The sequence below is a fragment of the Astyanax mexicanus genome, chromosome 18 (genome assembly GCF_023375975.1).
Source record: "Astyanax mexicanus isolate ESR-SI-001 chromosome 18, AstMex3_surface, whole genome shotgun sequence".
NCBI classification, from domain to species: Eukaryota; Metazoa; Chordata; class Actinopteri; order Characiformes; family Acestrorhamphidae; genus Astyanax; species Astyanax mexicanus.
In genome coordinates, this window is record NC_064425.1 from 7,900,948 (window position 1) to 7,918,270 (window position 17,323).

Consider the following 17,323-nt stretch of genomic DNA (forward strand, 5'->3'; position numbering starts at 1 on the left):
GGTGTGCTTTTCTTCAAAGGTAAGTACGTTTTTATCATGTTTTACTACACTAAAAGTCCATTTTACACTAAAGTTCCCCTTTAAGGGCAGAACCCAGTGACAGACTAGGACTAAACAACCCCATTAACTATATGGGGTTATTGTTGATTATATCTACAATCTCATCACAGCGCACTCTGAGGAAAGTGCATTGACTCGTTTTCAAAACATCAGCTCACATCACTCATCACTCATACTTAGTTGTTGGCTTTTAGGCCTTTGGAATTTATGCTTGACAAATAGACAAATGGTCATTTCAACACCCCTGTTTTTGTTAGTTAGACTCTAAGTTTTGGTTATTGAACAGTGCTGAAGGCTGTAGACCAGGGGTGTCCAAACATTTTTTTTGTTGGGGGCCAGAAGGAGAAATATATTTGAAGTCACGGGCCACACTCTGTAATAAAACAAATAATGAAATATACCACTTTAAATAATACATTTTCCTTATTACTTTCATTTACACAACATTTTACTTGACTTACTATCTTTATCTTTGACAGTGTTGTGTAAACTAAGATTTTTCAAATGGATTGTCTCTTAATATTAAACTCCTTAATTACGGCACCTTTTAGCCCGTTTTTCTGTGCTAGAAATGCGCACTCTCTCCGCTTTTAGACTCTTTGGCCCGTTTTTCTGCGCTAGAAATGCGCACCCTCTCCGCTTTTAGACTCTTTGGCCCGTTTCTGACACCTAGTGTTCAAACTTTGAATCTCACATTATAAAAACCTGTTTAACAGCGGGCCAGCTTTCATTCTATTTCTAAAATACCTCGCGGGCCGCTCCAAAAAAAGGAAACGGGCTGCAAATGGCCTGCGGGCCGTAGTTTGGACACCCCTGCTGTAGACAAAACGGGCGTTCTGGACTTTTCCAGAACACATAGATTGCCAGTTCGCCCCTTGCAGAACCAGGAGTGCAGTGTCACATCTAGGACACTGACCTCCCATTTGTTAGATCACTCCTTTCCTTAATAGAATACCCACCACCCAATGCGTAGTACAAGTGCTGTATGTGTGTGTGTGTGTGTGTGTGTGTGTGCATGTGTGTGTGGAGTCATTCATTGGTCAATACTGACATCTGGTGGCCAAAGTGTGAAATGCACCAAAAGAATGAATGACTTTTTCTTATTGTAATTTTATGAACCATTATTATCTTTTCAATATTAATAAACCTTACAGCAAATTATCCTCATCATTATTGATCAGACGATGTTCAGTCAGTGATCTAAACATCAATCAAATTAGTTAGAGAGAAAACAGTGGGTAAGTGCAGTGTCAGAGTCTTAGAGGTAGATGAGATATTGCACAGGAGCCACTAGGCGGCGCCAAACAAGGAGCACAAAATCACATATATGAGTAAATATAGACGAGACATGTTTTGGTTCTGGTATCAATCTAACATCCTATAAATCCCTTGGACTTCTCCTACCTATCCTCAGGGTTCATACGGGTGCTTGAAACTCTGGAAAGTGCTGGAATTTTGGAGAAAGTGCTTGAAAATGCTTGAAATTCTAATTACGTTTACTTTACAATAAATATCTGACTAAATAAATTTGCTTTAAAAATATATTGCAGAGCGTAAAATTAAAAAGTCTTTAATTTCTCCTTCTGCTATTACCAAACACAATTCTGGTTGTGTTTACTTAAACATAATACCATCTCTTGCAGTGTGGCAAAAAAACAAATCAATTAATATATGTATGTATAAATTTGTATACATTTTGACATACTACAGTAACCGCTCAATTAAATGATTAGGGTAAACTTGCGAAACATGAAGAACATTGGTATTTAAATTGTGTGTAACTGACACCAATAGATCCATAATTTCTGCTATTCACTTATTCAGTTTTGAGATATCACCATTATCATTCATTTACCACAGCTGAAAGTTGCTGGAAAAACTTACACATGGGCCTTGAAAGTGCTTAAATTTTACCTTGTAAAAGGTGTATGAACCTGAACTCCAACCCAAAGTATTCTGCCATAAGCTTACTGCATGTTTCAAACTAGCAAAACAGTATTTATAGTAATAGTTATTTAAATAACCTGTATAATATTCATAACACAGACCACCGCTGATCAAAAACAACTGAACAAATCAGTTATAATAATTTATGCTTACTTTATTCTGAACCTAACCTTTCCTTTGTGTGTTTTTGTGTATGTGTGTGTGTGTGTGTGTTCATGATTACTCACTGTAAAGAAAGACGCTAGCGTTGTGTGTTCCCAGTCGGTTGGTGGCCATGCAGGTGTAGTTTCCATAATCTTCTTCTGTAACGTTCGCCACCAGCAAGAGAGTACGAGTGCCGATGATCTGAATACTGACGCCCTGCATATTAGACAGCCTAGAGAGAGAGAGAGAGAGAGAGAGAGAGAAAGAGAGAGAGAGACAGAGAGAGAGAAAGAGAGAGAGAGAGAGAGAGAGAAAACATTATTGTTCATTTTATTTCTATTATTCATATTCATTATTTATTTAGAGTACATGTCTGTTCCTGTTGTCCACTGTATAACGATCATAAAACATTCATCCCATCTGTGAAACATGGTGGTGGTAGTATCATGGTTCAGGCTGTTTTGCTGCTTCCGGTCTAGGATGGTTTGCCATCACCGATGGAACAATGAATTCAATTAATGAATTACAAGAGAACATGGGTCATGTACCAAGACAATGACCATAAGAAGATAAAGAACTTCTAATAAAGAACAGTTAAGAAGAATAAGGTTAATGTTTTTTTGAAATTGCTATCTTGCTATCTACACACTGTGAGCAATCTATTTTCATGACTTGCGCCTACGCTGATAAAATAGCATCAGAGTTTAGGAATAAATCTACACTGATGGTTTGGTGTGGTGGTCTGGAAGTGAGGTGTGTTCAGGTAAATATCTGGCGTGTGCCTATCTTGGCTGTGGGAAAAACAGGTACGCCACTGACTGATTAAAACCCTGTCAACAGTTAACAGTCAGCTGCACAATTTTATTTTAGCTATGCAGATGCGCTTATTTTTGCTATGCAAAGACACAGGACACACCCTAAATCCAGCAGCACAATAGATTGTGCAGACTTGTCCTCAAAAATACATGTGCTTTTTAGAAGAATCTAAAGTATAAAACATACAGCTCTGGAAAAAAAGAGAGCACTTAAAAATAAGTCTCTTTGATTTGACCAAATTGAAAAACTCTGGAATATAATAAAGAGGAAGATGGATGGAGCCAAGATGTATGAAAACTGTGATTAGAAACCAGGGTTATTCCACCAAATGTTGATTTTTGAACTCTTAAAACTTTATGAGTATGAACTTGTTTTCTTTGCATTATTTGAGGTCTGAAAGACTGGTGGAGGAGAACATGCCAAGATGCACAAAACTGTGATTAGAAACCAGGGTTATTCCACCAAATATTAATTTCTGAACTCCTTTGAGGTCTTTTTTGTATTTGTTTTCTTTGCATTATTTGAGTTTTTTTTTATTTCAGCAATTTCTAATTTTCTGCAAAAAATGCTCTAAATTACAATATTTTTATTTGGAATTTGGGAGAAATGTTGTCTGTAGTTTATAGAATAAAACAACAAATGTTCATTTTAATCACATTTACCTATAAATAGCAAAATCAGAGAAACTGATTCAGAAACTGAAGTGCTTTCTTAATTTTTTGTTCACTAAATAATTCTTCATGTGTTGCTGTATAGCTTTAATATTAAAAGTCTTTAATATTAAATAAAGAGGGGTCTATGAGTTTTTTTTCAGATCAACAGGTCACTCTCCTGGCTGTAAAGCTGGAGAACATAAAGGAACAGGTCTGAAAACTACAGCTCTGTTTATAAGCGGCAGAACCGACAGCGAAAAGAACCGTCGCTAGGAAAACACATTTGTACGATGTGTGTTAAAAACATCACTGTAATTAAGATGTGAACGGTAATTAAGAGACAGACAGAGAAGAAGATTATCTATGATGAGCGCATTCATCTCTTTATGTTCTGTAAGTGTGTTTCTCTCTGTGGTGAGGGTATTTATCTCTATGCTAAGTGCACTTGAATGGTAAGTGTCTTCGTTTCAATGGTAAGCCTATATACTTCCTCCTCGTTTTTACATTCACAGCCCGTTTTTTTTCATTTCTCATTTCTCATTAGTCATTCCGATTATCAAACAAACTTTAGTATCAGACAAAGATTACCTGAGTGAATATACAGTAAAAAGCTCTTTTTAAACAATAATTTTATTTATTAAAGGAAAAAAAAAATATCCAAACCAATCTAGCCCTGTGTGAAAAAAGTGTTATTGCCCCCTAAACCTAATGACTCGTTTGTGCCACTCTTGGTTTTAACAACTGCAAACAAGCTTTACTGATAACTGGCAACAAGTGTTTTACATCTCTGTGGAGGAATTTTGTTACACTCTTTGTTACCATCCATCCATCCATCCATCCATCCATCCATCCATCCACCCACCCACCCATCCATCCATCCATCCATCCATCCATCCACCCTCCCTCCCATCCATCCATCCATCCATCCATCCATCCATCCATCCATCCATCCATCCATCCATCCATCTATCAATCTGAACAGCTTGTTTAAGATCATCCACAGCCTCTCAATCAGACTTTGACTAGGCCACTCCAAAGCCATTCAGAGGTGGACTTGCTTGTGTGCTCTGGGTCATTGTCCTGCTGCAGAACCCAAGTACCCCTGAGCTTGAGGTCACTAACAGATGGCCGGATATTCTGCTTCAGGATTGTCTGGTAAACAGCAGAATTCCTGCTTCCATCTATTACAGCAAGTGAGACCTGCAGTTCTTTAGATTGGATGTTGTTCTGGGTTCATTTGTGACCTCCTGGATGAGTTGTCCATGCCCTTTTGGAGTAATTTCGGTCGGCTGGTCACTCCTGGGAAGGTTCACCAGTGTTTCATGTTTTCTCCATTAGTGAATAATAGCCCCACAAGCTTTGGAGTCCCAAAGCTTTAGAAATGACCTTGTAACCTTTTTCACACTGATAGATGATCGATTAGTTTGTTTTCTCATCTGTTTTAGAGGACATTTTTTTTACCCAGGTTATCTTTGTCTGATATTAAAGTTTGTTTTTAATATAATACTTTCAGTATTTACAGCAAGTGTATGTACTTACTTAGTAACTGTAAAAACTAAACTTCCACTGAAGTCTATGAACATCTGTGGTAAGTATATATTGATGACATGGTAAATACTGTATATACAGTATAATTCTGTGGTATTGGTATTTATCAGCAGTACCTCTTGTCGTCTCGGTACCACTCGAACTCTGGTTTGGGCACAGCAGTGGCATCACACTGTAGAACACCCATCCGCCCCACCTGCGTCTCCGAGCTTTTAGCACCCTTAATGAAAGGTGGATCTGTGAAGGAGAGAGGATGAGAAAAAGAGAGATAGTTAGAACGAAAAATTCAGCAAAGCTAAAACGCATATTATAAAATCAAATTGTTTTTTTTCATACAGTAATTTAACCCTCCTGATATGTTCATTTGTCAGCAACAGCAAGAGTGTTGTTTAAGAGTGAATGTTTAATTATCCAAAAGATGTCTAAAACCAGGGGAACAAATCCTAACAAACAGTGTACAAATTTCATTACTAACTCCACTACTAATTATTTTAGCAATATATAGTGTATTGGTGTTCCTTATCTCTAACAGCTAATGGTTAAATTAAGATAATTCATTTGTTTTTTTTATAAAAAAAAACAAACATATTTAACCTTTTTTTAATGTTTCGCTACTTTTCGCTACTTTTGATAGACCGACATACAAAACACATAACATAACAGTTTTACATAACATTTGAATATAACATTGCAATTTAGTTTCAGTTTTAGTTTTTGCAGGGGGTGGTTACAAATATGTAAGATTAACCATTTTCATATTATATGTTAATTACATTAATTAAGGAAAGTAGAAGAAGTTTCATACAAAAAAATACTTAATAGATCTTCAAACTTTAAAACGGGTCAATTTCACCCATAACATAACAGGAGGGCTAACACTGTTACCAAGTGCATAAACGGACTGTTTCAAACACGTAACATGTCTTCTACATTGTAAATTAATACATATGTAATCCAGACTATTAAGAAACACATAAGGAATCATGTCACAATTAAAAGTGTTAAAAAATAAACAACATTTAGGTGCTCTTATCTGCGGTTAAGCTGTTTATCTGTGGTTTCTGAGGCTGGTAACTCTGATGAACTTATCCTGTACAACAGTGTTAACTCTTGCTCTTTTTTACTGCGGCGGTCCTGATGAGTGCCAGTTCCATCATAATGTTTTTAATTCTATTTTTGACTGCACTAGAGGATACCTTCAAAGTTCTTGAAATGTCTCAGATTGACTGACCTTCATTTCTTAAAATATTTTTTTCTTTACTTGGTTGAGTAGTTCTTGCTTCTCTCATAATATGGATTAGAACTCAAATACTCAAATAGAGCTATTCACTGTATACCTGTAACTCTACCTCTTCACATCTGTACAACTGATGCTCTCAAACATTAACATTAAGAGACAAGAAATTCAAGTAATAAACTCTTGACGATTTTAGCACAGCTGTTAACTGAAAGCCTGAATTCCATGTAGCAAGGGGTGCTACTTTGAAGAATCTAAAATATAAAACATATTCTTATTAACAGTTTTGATGCATTTAGTATTAATCTACAATGCATAACATTTTAAAACAATAAAATGCCTGGTACTGTATCTTAAAGGTACAGTAACAGAAACAGGCTATTTAATGCTAAAGGATAAAAATAGGTTAAAATGTTCTTGATAAAAATGATTGATGACTGTTTTTGCCACATAAACCCATACAAACATGTAAAATGTAGAATTCGAGGGCTTTAAAATCAATGAGAACATTAAGCTACCAAGACTCTTCAGCCCCCTGTTAGAATTACTATCAAGTGAGACGCTTCAGCCCTGCACATTCTTCATAATGCTGCACTTTCAGTCCTCACAGTGGGTAGAAATGACTACCAGAGGCAGATTTAAAGGGCGCAAATGGAAGTCATCATGAGCAGCTGGCAGCGAGGCTAAAGAGAGCGGGCAGGAGGCGGACTGAAACAGAACAAGTCGGCCTCAGCGCAGAGAGAAAGGTCAGCGGGCTGCTGGGTAGCATCGGCTCGGACAGTATTTGCACAGGTACGGCTCACAAATATGAGAGAGAGAGAGATTATTTGAGTTTGCAAAAGGAACACAGTGTTGGGCAGTAGGGCCACTAAAGGTTAAGCTTTCTAAATTGTTAAGATCTATAGCAGTTATCCAAAGCAATAGAATAGCAACAGAATTGTATAGTACATTACATTACATTACATTTGGCAGACGCTTTTGTCCAAAGCGACTTACAATATTGATATGCAAATAATAGAAGAGGTTAAGTACAAAAATAATAGAAGTTAAAAATAAAGCATCTATAGATAGGGCCTTAAGGAGGTCAGAGGGAAATAATGGGATAGAGGAGTAGAGAGGAGGAAGAAGGAGATGAGGTTAGAATTAGTTAGTTTGTTAGAGGTGTTAGGAGAGTAAGTGCTCTTTGAAGAGCTCTGTCTTCAGGAGTTTATTAAAGATAGCGAGAGATTCTCCTGATCTGGTAGTGGAAGGTAGTTTGTTCCACCATTGGGGAACTCTGTATGAGAACAGTCTGGATTGCTTTGTGTGAGTGTTTGGTAAAGCGAGGCGACGTTCATTGGAGGAGCGCAGCGGCCGGGAGGTAGCGTAAGCCTTCAGGAGCGAGTGCAGGTAGGAAGGAGCCTGTTCTCTCATCACCTTGTAGGCGATTGTAAGCACTTTGAATTTGATGCGAGCAGCAACCGGTAGCCAGTGGAGCTCAATGAGCAGCGGGGTGACATGTGCCCGTTTTGGTTGGTTGAAGACCAAACGTGCTGCTGCATTCTGAATCATCTGTAGTGGTTTTACTACGCAGGCCGGGAGGCCAGTTAGTACGGCATTGCAGTAGTCGAGGCGTGAGATTACCACAGCTTGTACCAGGAGTTGGGTGGCCTGTTGCGTCAGAAACGGTCGAATTTTTCCGATGTTGTAAAGCGCAAAGCGGCAGGATCGAGCAACTGAGGCCACATGGTGCGTGAAGAGAAGCTGGTCATCAACCATGACACCCAGGTTCCTAGCAACCTTTGTCGGTGAGAGAGAGAGAGAGTCGATGGTTATGGCAAAGTTGTGTTGAATAGAAGGTTTTGCTGGTATGACCAGAAGTTCAGTCTTTGTCGTCAGCAAAGCAGTGGTAGGAAAAACCATGTGAGCGGATAACCCGACCTAGAGAGGTGGTGTATATTGAGAAGAGAAGAGGTCCCAGTACCGAACCCTGGGGAACCCCAGTGGGTAACGAGTGGGCTGGGGACAGCCGTCCTTGCCATGACACCCTGAACGAGCGCCCAGTGAGGTACGATCTGAACCATGACAGCGCATTGTCTGAGATCCCCATGTTCAAGAGTATAGTTAGGAGGAAGTCATGGTTGACTGTGTCGAAAGCAGCCAAGAGGTCCAGCAGAATGAGCACTGAGGACTGTCCTGCAGCTCTAGCAGTTTTTAACGCTTCTGTCACAGACAACAGAGCCGTCTCAGTAGAGTGCCCTTTCTTGAAACCAGATTGGTTCTGGTCCAGGAGGTCATTTTGGGTGAGGAAGCCAGAGACTTGATGGAGAGCTGCTCTTTCTAATGTTTTAGAAAGAAAAGGCAGTAGTGAGACCGGTCTGTAATTATCAACCTGGGCGGGGTTGAGAGAAGGCTTTTTAAGCAGTGGTGTGACCTGTGCTTGTTTAAAAGCAGTCAGGAACACACCAGATGTTAAAGAGGCATTGATCGTGTGAGTAATAGCCGGAATGATTGCAGGTGCAATGGTTTGCAGAAGGTCTGAAGGAATCGGGTCAAGTGGACACGTAGTAGGACGGCTACGCGTTAGGAGAGCCAGTGTCTCGTTCTCAGTGAGAGGAGCGAACGAGGAGAAAGCGACGACTTCGGTAGAGGGATACCGGGCAGCAGAGCATGATGTAGGACTGCTACATGCCGCATCAGTAAACTGTCTGCTGATAGCTGCCACTTTCCCAGTAAAGAATGAGGCAAGAGCTTCAGCCGTAAGGCAGGTAGCCTGAGGAGGAGGTGGAGGGTTGAGTAGTGTTTTGAATGTAGCAAATAGTTTCCGGGAGTCTGTGAGGGAGCTGATTTTTTTGTGATAGAATTCAGCTTTAGCAGCAGTGAGGCTGGCTGAAAAAGAAGCCAGGAGCAGTTGGTAGTTTTTTAGGTCTGTCTGGTTTTGCTTTTTTTGCCATTTTCTTTCAGCAGCTCTGAGTTTGGAGCGTAGTTCCCTGAGCGTGTCATTTTTGAGCCATGGCTGCGGTTTGCTTGGTTTAATGGCTCGAGATGTTTGAGGACAGAGGTCGTCCAAACAGGAGCTTAATGTGGAGCAAAGAGTATCAGTGGCATCATTAACATTGAGTGATGAAAATGAGCCTAATGGAGGCATATTGTCAGTCACCAGCGAGGAGTACTGGTCTGCTGGGAGATCTCGAAGATTTCGGCGGAACGAGACCATAGTAGGAGTAGCTGTGGGTTTTTTCGAAATGCGAACGTTGAGTTGCATGAAGAAGTGGTCTGAGAGGTGTAGAGGAGTGACAGTTAGAGAGTCGGTGTCACAGTTACGAGTGAAGATCAGGTCTAGTTGTTTGCCAGCTTTATGTGTTGGGGGGCTGGGGACCTGCTCCAGATCGAAAGACTGCATGAGGGATGAGAAGTCTGTGAAGCTATTACTGTCATGATGGATGTTCATATCCCCTAGAATGAGCATGGGGCAAACTTGCTCGGGGATAGAAGACAGTAGCATGTCAAGTTCATGTGTGAACTCGCCCATTTGTCCAGGAGGACGGTAGATGACAACGACAGTAAGTTTTGATGGAGTATTAACCAGTGTGGCATGATACTCGAACGAGTTGTATGAGTTTGCAGGTAATAGTGGAGTGTATTTTAAGCCATTCGCGAGCAATAGGCCAGTTCCACCTCCTCGTCCTGAGAGACGAGAAGTATGGGTAAAGGAATAATTATTTGAAAGTGCCGCCGGAGTAGCAGTGTTTTCAGGTTTAATCCAGGTTTCAGTCAGAGCCAGTAGTTGTAGTGAGAGATGATTTGCATAAGAGGCGATTCTGCTTTATTAACCGCCGACTGGCAGTTCCACAGCCCAACAGAGAATGAGGTAGTAGTTGGTGTGGCTTGCTTAAGAGGACGCAGGTTAGTATGGTCCTGGCACCTATGTGTGTTTTTACGCCTTCTGTGCGTACCGGAGATGACAGGAATGTGATGGGAGCACATTTTGTGAGGCAGTAGGACGGGCTGCCTTGTCAGTGGCCTTGCTCGGTGAACTCGCGCAGGTAGACTCGCAGGTCTTTACCCGAGTTAGGTCTTCACACGAGAGGGTCTTCACACAACAGCTGACGCCTTCGGCTGACGCCTCGGCGAGTGTGAGTGACGACATAGGAGTCTGAATTTGCGCGCAGGTGCGGGCGATATAGGAAATCAGCTCCACCAGACTGTCTTTTAAAGCGTGAGTAATGCCCCTGAGGTGTGTAGACAGAGAATGTGTGAATGAGGGGGTTTGCCACGCCCCGCTCAAGTGAGAATCGCTCAGCCTTGTCCGAAAAAGCGTGCTGAAAAGCGCGTTTGCTGTTGCTCTTACAGCGTAGCTGCAGTTAAAATGGAGTAAAAAGCGCAGTCTGGTGTAGCTTCAGTTCCTGTTTGCTCTCGTAGTGTGCACGCTCTTCTATAGAATAGTAGAGTCTATTCTATAGAATAGAATAATAGATAGTGGAACAGTGGCGTATGGCCTTCAGTTCAGGCCAGGAATGTCAAAACATGAGAAAAAAAAATGACAAAGAAAGGCTGATCCAATTCCCATAGTATACTTGGTAACTCTGGTGTTGGCACAAGCAATTTGGTCCAATTCCAATATTATATTCAACAACTGGGGTGTTGGCAGATGCATCTCAGTGTCAGGATTTAGACCCAGGCAGAGAGACGAGGAGGCGGACGTAAATGCAGGTAAGGTGAGTTTATTAAACAAAGAGAGAAGTAAACACGTAACAACAAAATAACTAAACAAACGAGGGAGGCTAGAGAACATAAAACTAAACAAACGCTGGAAAAATAAACTAGGAATAAACAAGAGAGAGAGACTAAAGATAAACAAACGGGGAGACTATAAAACTAGGCAGGATAAATTAAAACAGGGCAAGGGAATAAACTAGGGAAAACACAGGGAACTAGAAAATAACAGAATAAACAGGAAGATAAATATATACTACAAACAAATAGGGAGGCTGACAAAAACAAACGAGGAAAACAATAAGGAACTAAACTAGATAGATAATACTAACAAACAAAGCGGGAGTAGATAAACAAAGAAATAAACTAATAACTAAAGCTAGACAGGGCAAGGATAATTACAAGGATTTAACTAAGATAGACACTGAGAGAAACACTGAGAGAAACACTGAGAGAAACACTGAGAGAAACACTGAGAGAAACACTGAGAACACGGGAAGACAAACGACAGGAGACAGTGCAAAGACCGACGGCCACAAAGTGGTAGACGAGGGCTATTTAAGGAAACACGAAACACTAGAATTAGAAACACCTGGGGAAGGGGCGGAGCTACAAATGAGACATGAGGTAATGGAAAATCACAGGCAGAACACAGGGGCACGGGTCACGTGGGACAACACAGGCACGAGGACAGACAGGAAACAGGGCCAGGCGTGACAGAAACCTCCCCCTAAACGCGCAGCTCCCGAGGCGCGTAAAAACAAACCCCGGGGGCTGGCGGCAGGGAGAGGCCGGGGAAAACAGGAGACCGAACGGAAGACTAGACAGGGAACTGGACAGGAGATGGAGACTGGACAGGGAACTGGACAGGAGACTGAGACTGGACGGGGAACTGGACAGGTGACTGAGACTGGACGGGGAACTGGACAGGTGACTGAGACTGGACGGGGAACTGGACAGGTGACCGAGACTGGACGGGGAACTGGACAGGTGACTGAGACTGGACGGGGAACTGGACAGGTGACTGAGACTGGACGGGGAACTGGACAGGTGACTGAGACTGGACATGAGACAGAGACTGGACGGGACCGGACATGGGAACAGGGACAAGAACATTGACGGGGACGGAAACAAACACAGTGACTGGGACAGGAACAGTAAAACCACAGGGGACAGGAACAGGCACGAACACAGATACAGGGACCAGGACAGGGAGAGACAGGGGAACCAAAAACACAGGTGGGTGCCCAGGACCGGCAAAAGTCTGTGGGGATAGCCTGGGCACATAACTGGGGGCAAAGTCAAGAGGCCTAGGAGCAGGCCTGGAAATACGGGGCCTGGGCCCAAACATAGTTCTGGGAGCTGCTGGAGCTGGAGCAGCTGGGACTGCTGTTGCTGGAGCTGGAGCAGCTGGGACTGCTGTTGCTGGAGCTGGAGCAGCTGGGACTGCTGTTGCTGGAGCTGGAGCAGCTGGGACTGCTGTTGCTGGAGCTGGAGCAGCTGGGACTGCTGTTGCTGGAGCTGGAGCAGCTGGGACTGCTGGGGCTTGAGCTGGAGCAGCTGGGACTGCTGGTGCTTGAACTGGAGCAGCTGGGACTGCTGGTGCTTGAGCTGGAGCAGCTGGGACTGCTGGTGCTTGAACTGGAGCAGCTGGGACTGCTGGTGCTTGAACTGGAGCAGCTGGGACTGCTGGTGCTTGAGCTGGAGCAGCTGGGACTGCTGGTGCTTGAGCTGGAGCAGCTGGGACTGCTGGTGCTTGAACTGGAGCAGCTGGGACTGCTGGTGCTTGAACTGGAGCAGCTGGGACTGCTGGTGCTTGAACTGGAGCAGCTGGGACTGCTGGTGCTTGAGCTGGAGCAGCTGGGACTGCTGGTGCTTGAGCTGGAGCAGCTGGGACTGCTGGTGCTTGAGCTGGAGCAGCTGGGACTGCTGGTGCTTGAACTGGAGCAGCTGGGACTGCTGGTGCTTGAACTGGAGCAGCTGGGACTGCTGGTGCTTGAACTGGAGCAGCTGGGACTGCTGGTGCTTGGGAGAGCAGCGCGGCCGCCGCTGAAAACTCGGAGAGCGGCGCTGCCGCCGCTGCAGTCTGTGAGCGCGGCGCGGCCGCCGCTGAAGTCTCGGGGAGCGGCGCGGCCGCCGCTGAAATCTCGGAGAGCGGCGCGGCCGCCGCTGAAATCTCGGAGAGCGGCGCTGCCGCCGCTGCAGTCTGTGAGCGCGGCGCGGCCGCCGCTGAAGTCTCGGGGAGCGGCGCGGCCGCCGCTGAAATCTCGGAGAGCGGCGCGGCCGCCGCTGAAATCCCGGAGAGCAGCGCTGCCGCCGCTGCAGTCTGTGAGCGTGGCGCGGCCGCCGCTGAAATCGCGGAGAGCGGCGCTGCCGCCGCTGCAGTCTGGGAGAGAGGCGTGGCCGCCGCTAAAGTCTCGGAGAGCGGCGCGGCCGCCGCTTGTATCAAGGGGTGCAGCGTTTCAGACGCGTGCTTCACGGGGCGTGGCACGAAGAGATCCGCTGCAGCACTGGAGCCCGAAGCTGCGGGTGAAGTAAAAACCCGGACTGGATTCCTACTCTCTCGTGCAGAGTCTGGTGTGAGGAGCGCGGGGAAAGTCTTTGACCGCGGCTGGCTCGCCGCGCAGGGGGTCTTGGAGCGCGGTTCCACTGCCACCGTGGAAATCCCGGGCCGCGGCTCGGCTGCCACCGCGAAAAACACAGGGCGCGGATCGGCAGCCACCGCGGAAAGAGGTAGCGGCTGGCGGGCTGGTGCAGGAGGGCAGTCCTCAAACTCCTCCTCACTGGATGCAGGTGTGAGGAGATCGGAGTAGTCCCAGGAATAGGACTCCTCACAGCCTGCATCCATGCCACCCCCGTCCTCGTCGGGGCGAGGATCGAGGCTGACCGCACACAGCCCTAGCGCCCCCCCAAGAAAATCCTCCCCGGAAACGGGCTCCTCCTCCGGCTGGCGGGACCCCTTAAAACGTCTGCCCCGAGGCCTGCGGCGTCCTTGGGGCCTCGGGGATTCCAACGCCGGAGTCCCGAATGGAGCATGGCGGATCGCCATCCTGGAGCCAGTCCACGGGCTCCCCTCGTGGGTCTCGGCGGGCGCCACTGCAGCAGGGCTGACGTGCTCCAACCCAAGGAAAGGCGCCGGGAGCGGTTCGTCTCCCCGGATTTGCTCGGCGAGGAGGCGGAGAAACTCCAGGTCCGCCTTCCGAGCAGCATACCACTCTGCTACATCCATGTGGTCGGTCTTTTTGTCAGGGTTGACCCAGGCAGAGAGACGAGGAGGCGGACGTAAATGCAGGTAAGGTGAGTTTATTAAACAAAGAGAGAAGTAAACACGTAACAACAAAATAACTAAACAAACGAGGGAGGCTAGAGAACATAAAACTAAACAAACGCTGGAAAAATAAACTAGGAATAAACAAGAGAGAGAGACTAAAGATAAACAAACGGGGAGACTATAAAACTAGGCAGGATAAATTAAAACAGGGCAAGGGAATAAACTAGGGAAAACACAGGGAACTAGAAAATAACAGAATAAACAGGAAGATAAATATATACTACAAACAAATAGGGAGGCTGACAAAAACAAACGAGGAAAACAATAAGGAACTAAACTAGATAGATAATACTAACAAACAAAGCGGGAGTAGATAAACAAAGAAATAAACTAATAACTAAAGCTAGACAGGGCAAGGATAATTACAAGGATTTAACTAAGATAGACACTGAGAGAAACACTGAGAGAAACACTGAGAGAAACACTGAGAGAAACACTGAGAGAAACACTGAGAACACGGGAAGACAAACGACAGGAGACAGTGCAAAGACCGACGGCCACAAAGTGGTAGACGAGGGCTATTTAAGGAAACACGAAACACTAGAATTAGAAACACCTGGGGAAGGGGCGGAGCTACAAATGAGACATGAGGTAATGGAAAATCACAGGCAGAACACAGGGGCACGGGTCACGTGGGACAACACAGGCACGAGGACAGACAGGAAACAGGGCCAGGCGTGACACTCAGGCCAATTCCCATATTATACTCTGCAACTGGAATATGTTTTGGCCAATTTCCATATTATACTCAGCAACAGCGGTGTTGGCACTTTTGGTACAGGCTGATTTCTATATTATAGGTCCACTGGAGGGTTGGCACAAGCAGTTTGGGCCAATTCCCATATTATACTCAGCAACCGGGGTTTTGGCACAAGCTGAAAATTTTTATATTATACTTAATGAGTTGTTGGCACAAGCTGCTAGGGCCATTTCCCAAAGTATACTTTGTAACCATCGTGTTGGCACAATGGTTTGGGCCAATTCCCATACTTGACTCAGCAATCAGATGGTTGGCACAAGCAGTTTGGCCCAATTCCCATAGTGTACTTGGTAACTAGGTTGTTGGTACATGCAGCTAGGGCTGATTCCCGTATTATACTCAGCAACTGGGATGTTAGCACATGTTGCTCAGCCAATTACCATATTGAACCCATCAATAAATGGCTCGGGCTGATTCCTGTATTATACTCAGCCCAACTGGAGAGTTTGCACATGCAGCTCAGGCTGATTCCCATATTATACTTAGCAACCGCAGTGTTGACACAAGTGATTTGGGCCATTACCATAATATACTATGCTCAATATACTAGTTATGTTTTTTTTATATCGTAAAACACTGTTCACAGCTTAGTGAAGTTCATCATTTGACATGATATGTGCTCTTAAAAAATGTGCAATTAAAATAATAATAAAAAAAATTAATTATAGCTGGTCTCAAACGTTTGATTGGTGTCTGAATGTTATCATGAGATAATGCGTTAGCTGTGGATAGGCCCATTAATCAGCTGTTGTAATAATGAATGTATTTTGTTTGTATCTGAAGGGGGTTATTAGTTATGATTTGGTATCTGTCAGATACTCACAGTTGACGATGACGTTGACGTATTTGACGTCGGGAGCTGCTACGTCGTTGCTGGCTTTGCATTCGTAGCGTCCGGCCTGAGTACGCATGATTCCAGAAATCTCCAAATACTCGCCCACCTCCAGAGTTTCTGCTGTAGAGACACAAACACAACATCTTTATTATCATCTCAATCATCATCTTCATCATCACTATTAATAATACCATCATTGTTATTATGACCTCTAGTACTGGCATCTTTATTTCCATCTTTATCATTTCCACCACCTTAATTAAACACTTTCCATTTCAACTGATTATGAATTGCTACATCAGGGAATGACTTGGACTCCCACACCTCTATAAGTTGTGAGGTGTTATCTTGTGAGTGAGGCTGCCATGAATTACTGATTATCGAGTTGAGTAATGCATAATAGTAAGTGTCAAATGGATGAAAGATTTCCAAAGTTTCAGTTTTGTAGGCATTTAACAGTCCTCAATTCACCAAAATATTATACTTAATCATTTATTTATTGAGGAAAATTATCCAATATTATACAACAGTTAGTTCTGACCCCTGCAACGTGATTGGCTGAGAGGCGTTTTATGAGTACCGTTATCAGCCGGTAATGCACTGTAACCTAAGCAACGATGCAGTGTTTATTAATCAATCAATCAATTAATTAATCAATCTTTATTTTCACATGGAAAAAAACATTGAGGGTGACCCTTATTTACAATGTTGCTGAGCATTTACAGCATCAAAGGGATTGAAAACATTTAATAATAAATTTGAAATAATAAGAAATAAAATAGTAAAAAATAATAAATAAAAATAAAAGAAGTACTAATTTAATTTAAAACAACATTTAATATACATATAAATAATATATATATGTTAAACAGAAAATTCTAAAATACCATAAAATACCAAATTGATACATAAATCTAAATTTAGACTCCACTATAAAAAATCTAAAATAAGTAAAAAGATAATAGTAAAAGTAAAGTAAAATCTTAAGGATGATAAGAAATGATAAAATGAATAATAGAACTAAGATAAAGAATGAACATTTAAAACATTAGAAAAATATTAATGTTTATATCCAAACAGATTTTATTTTCTTATCCTTTTTTTTTTTTAGTTAAAATCTTTCAACAAACAGCGATAATGGAACTGTGCTATAATCGCAATAATACACTCGAGGTTCGTGCTATAACGTGTCATATTACATGTTATAGCATTCCCTCCCTCTCATGTATTATTATTGCTTAATTACATATTTATGACTGGCAACCCCCCCCAAACCTCCCTTTTCCCCAGTGTACTC

General features: G+C 43.3%; 1 protein-coding gene across 3 annotated transcripts in view; it reads right to left on the reverse strand.

The window, feature by feature from the left end:
- LOC103041663 (limbic system associated membrane protein) overlaps positions 1-17,323 on the reverse strand; it is a 1,356,419-nt gene that overhangs the window by 5,323 nt on the left and 1,333,773 nt on the right. For 2 of the 3 annotated variants that reach the window (XM_049467007.1, XM_022669050.2), the window contains 3 exons: positions 16,015-16,146; positions 5,285-5,405; positions 2,235-2,383 (listed from right to left, as the gene is read on the reverse strand). In XM_049467007.1, the coding sequence (XP_049322964.1) occupies positions 2,235-2,383; positions 5,285-5,405; positions 16,015-16,146 (402 nt within the window). The remainder of the gene's footprint in view (positions 1-2,234; positions 2,384-5,284; positions 5,406-16,014; positions 16,147-17,323) is intronic. The other variant, XM_022669057.2, reaches the window with a different exon arrangement.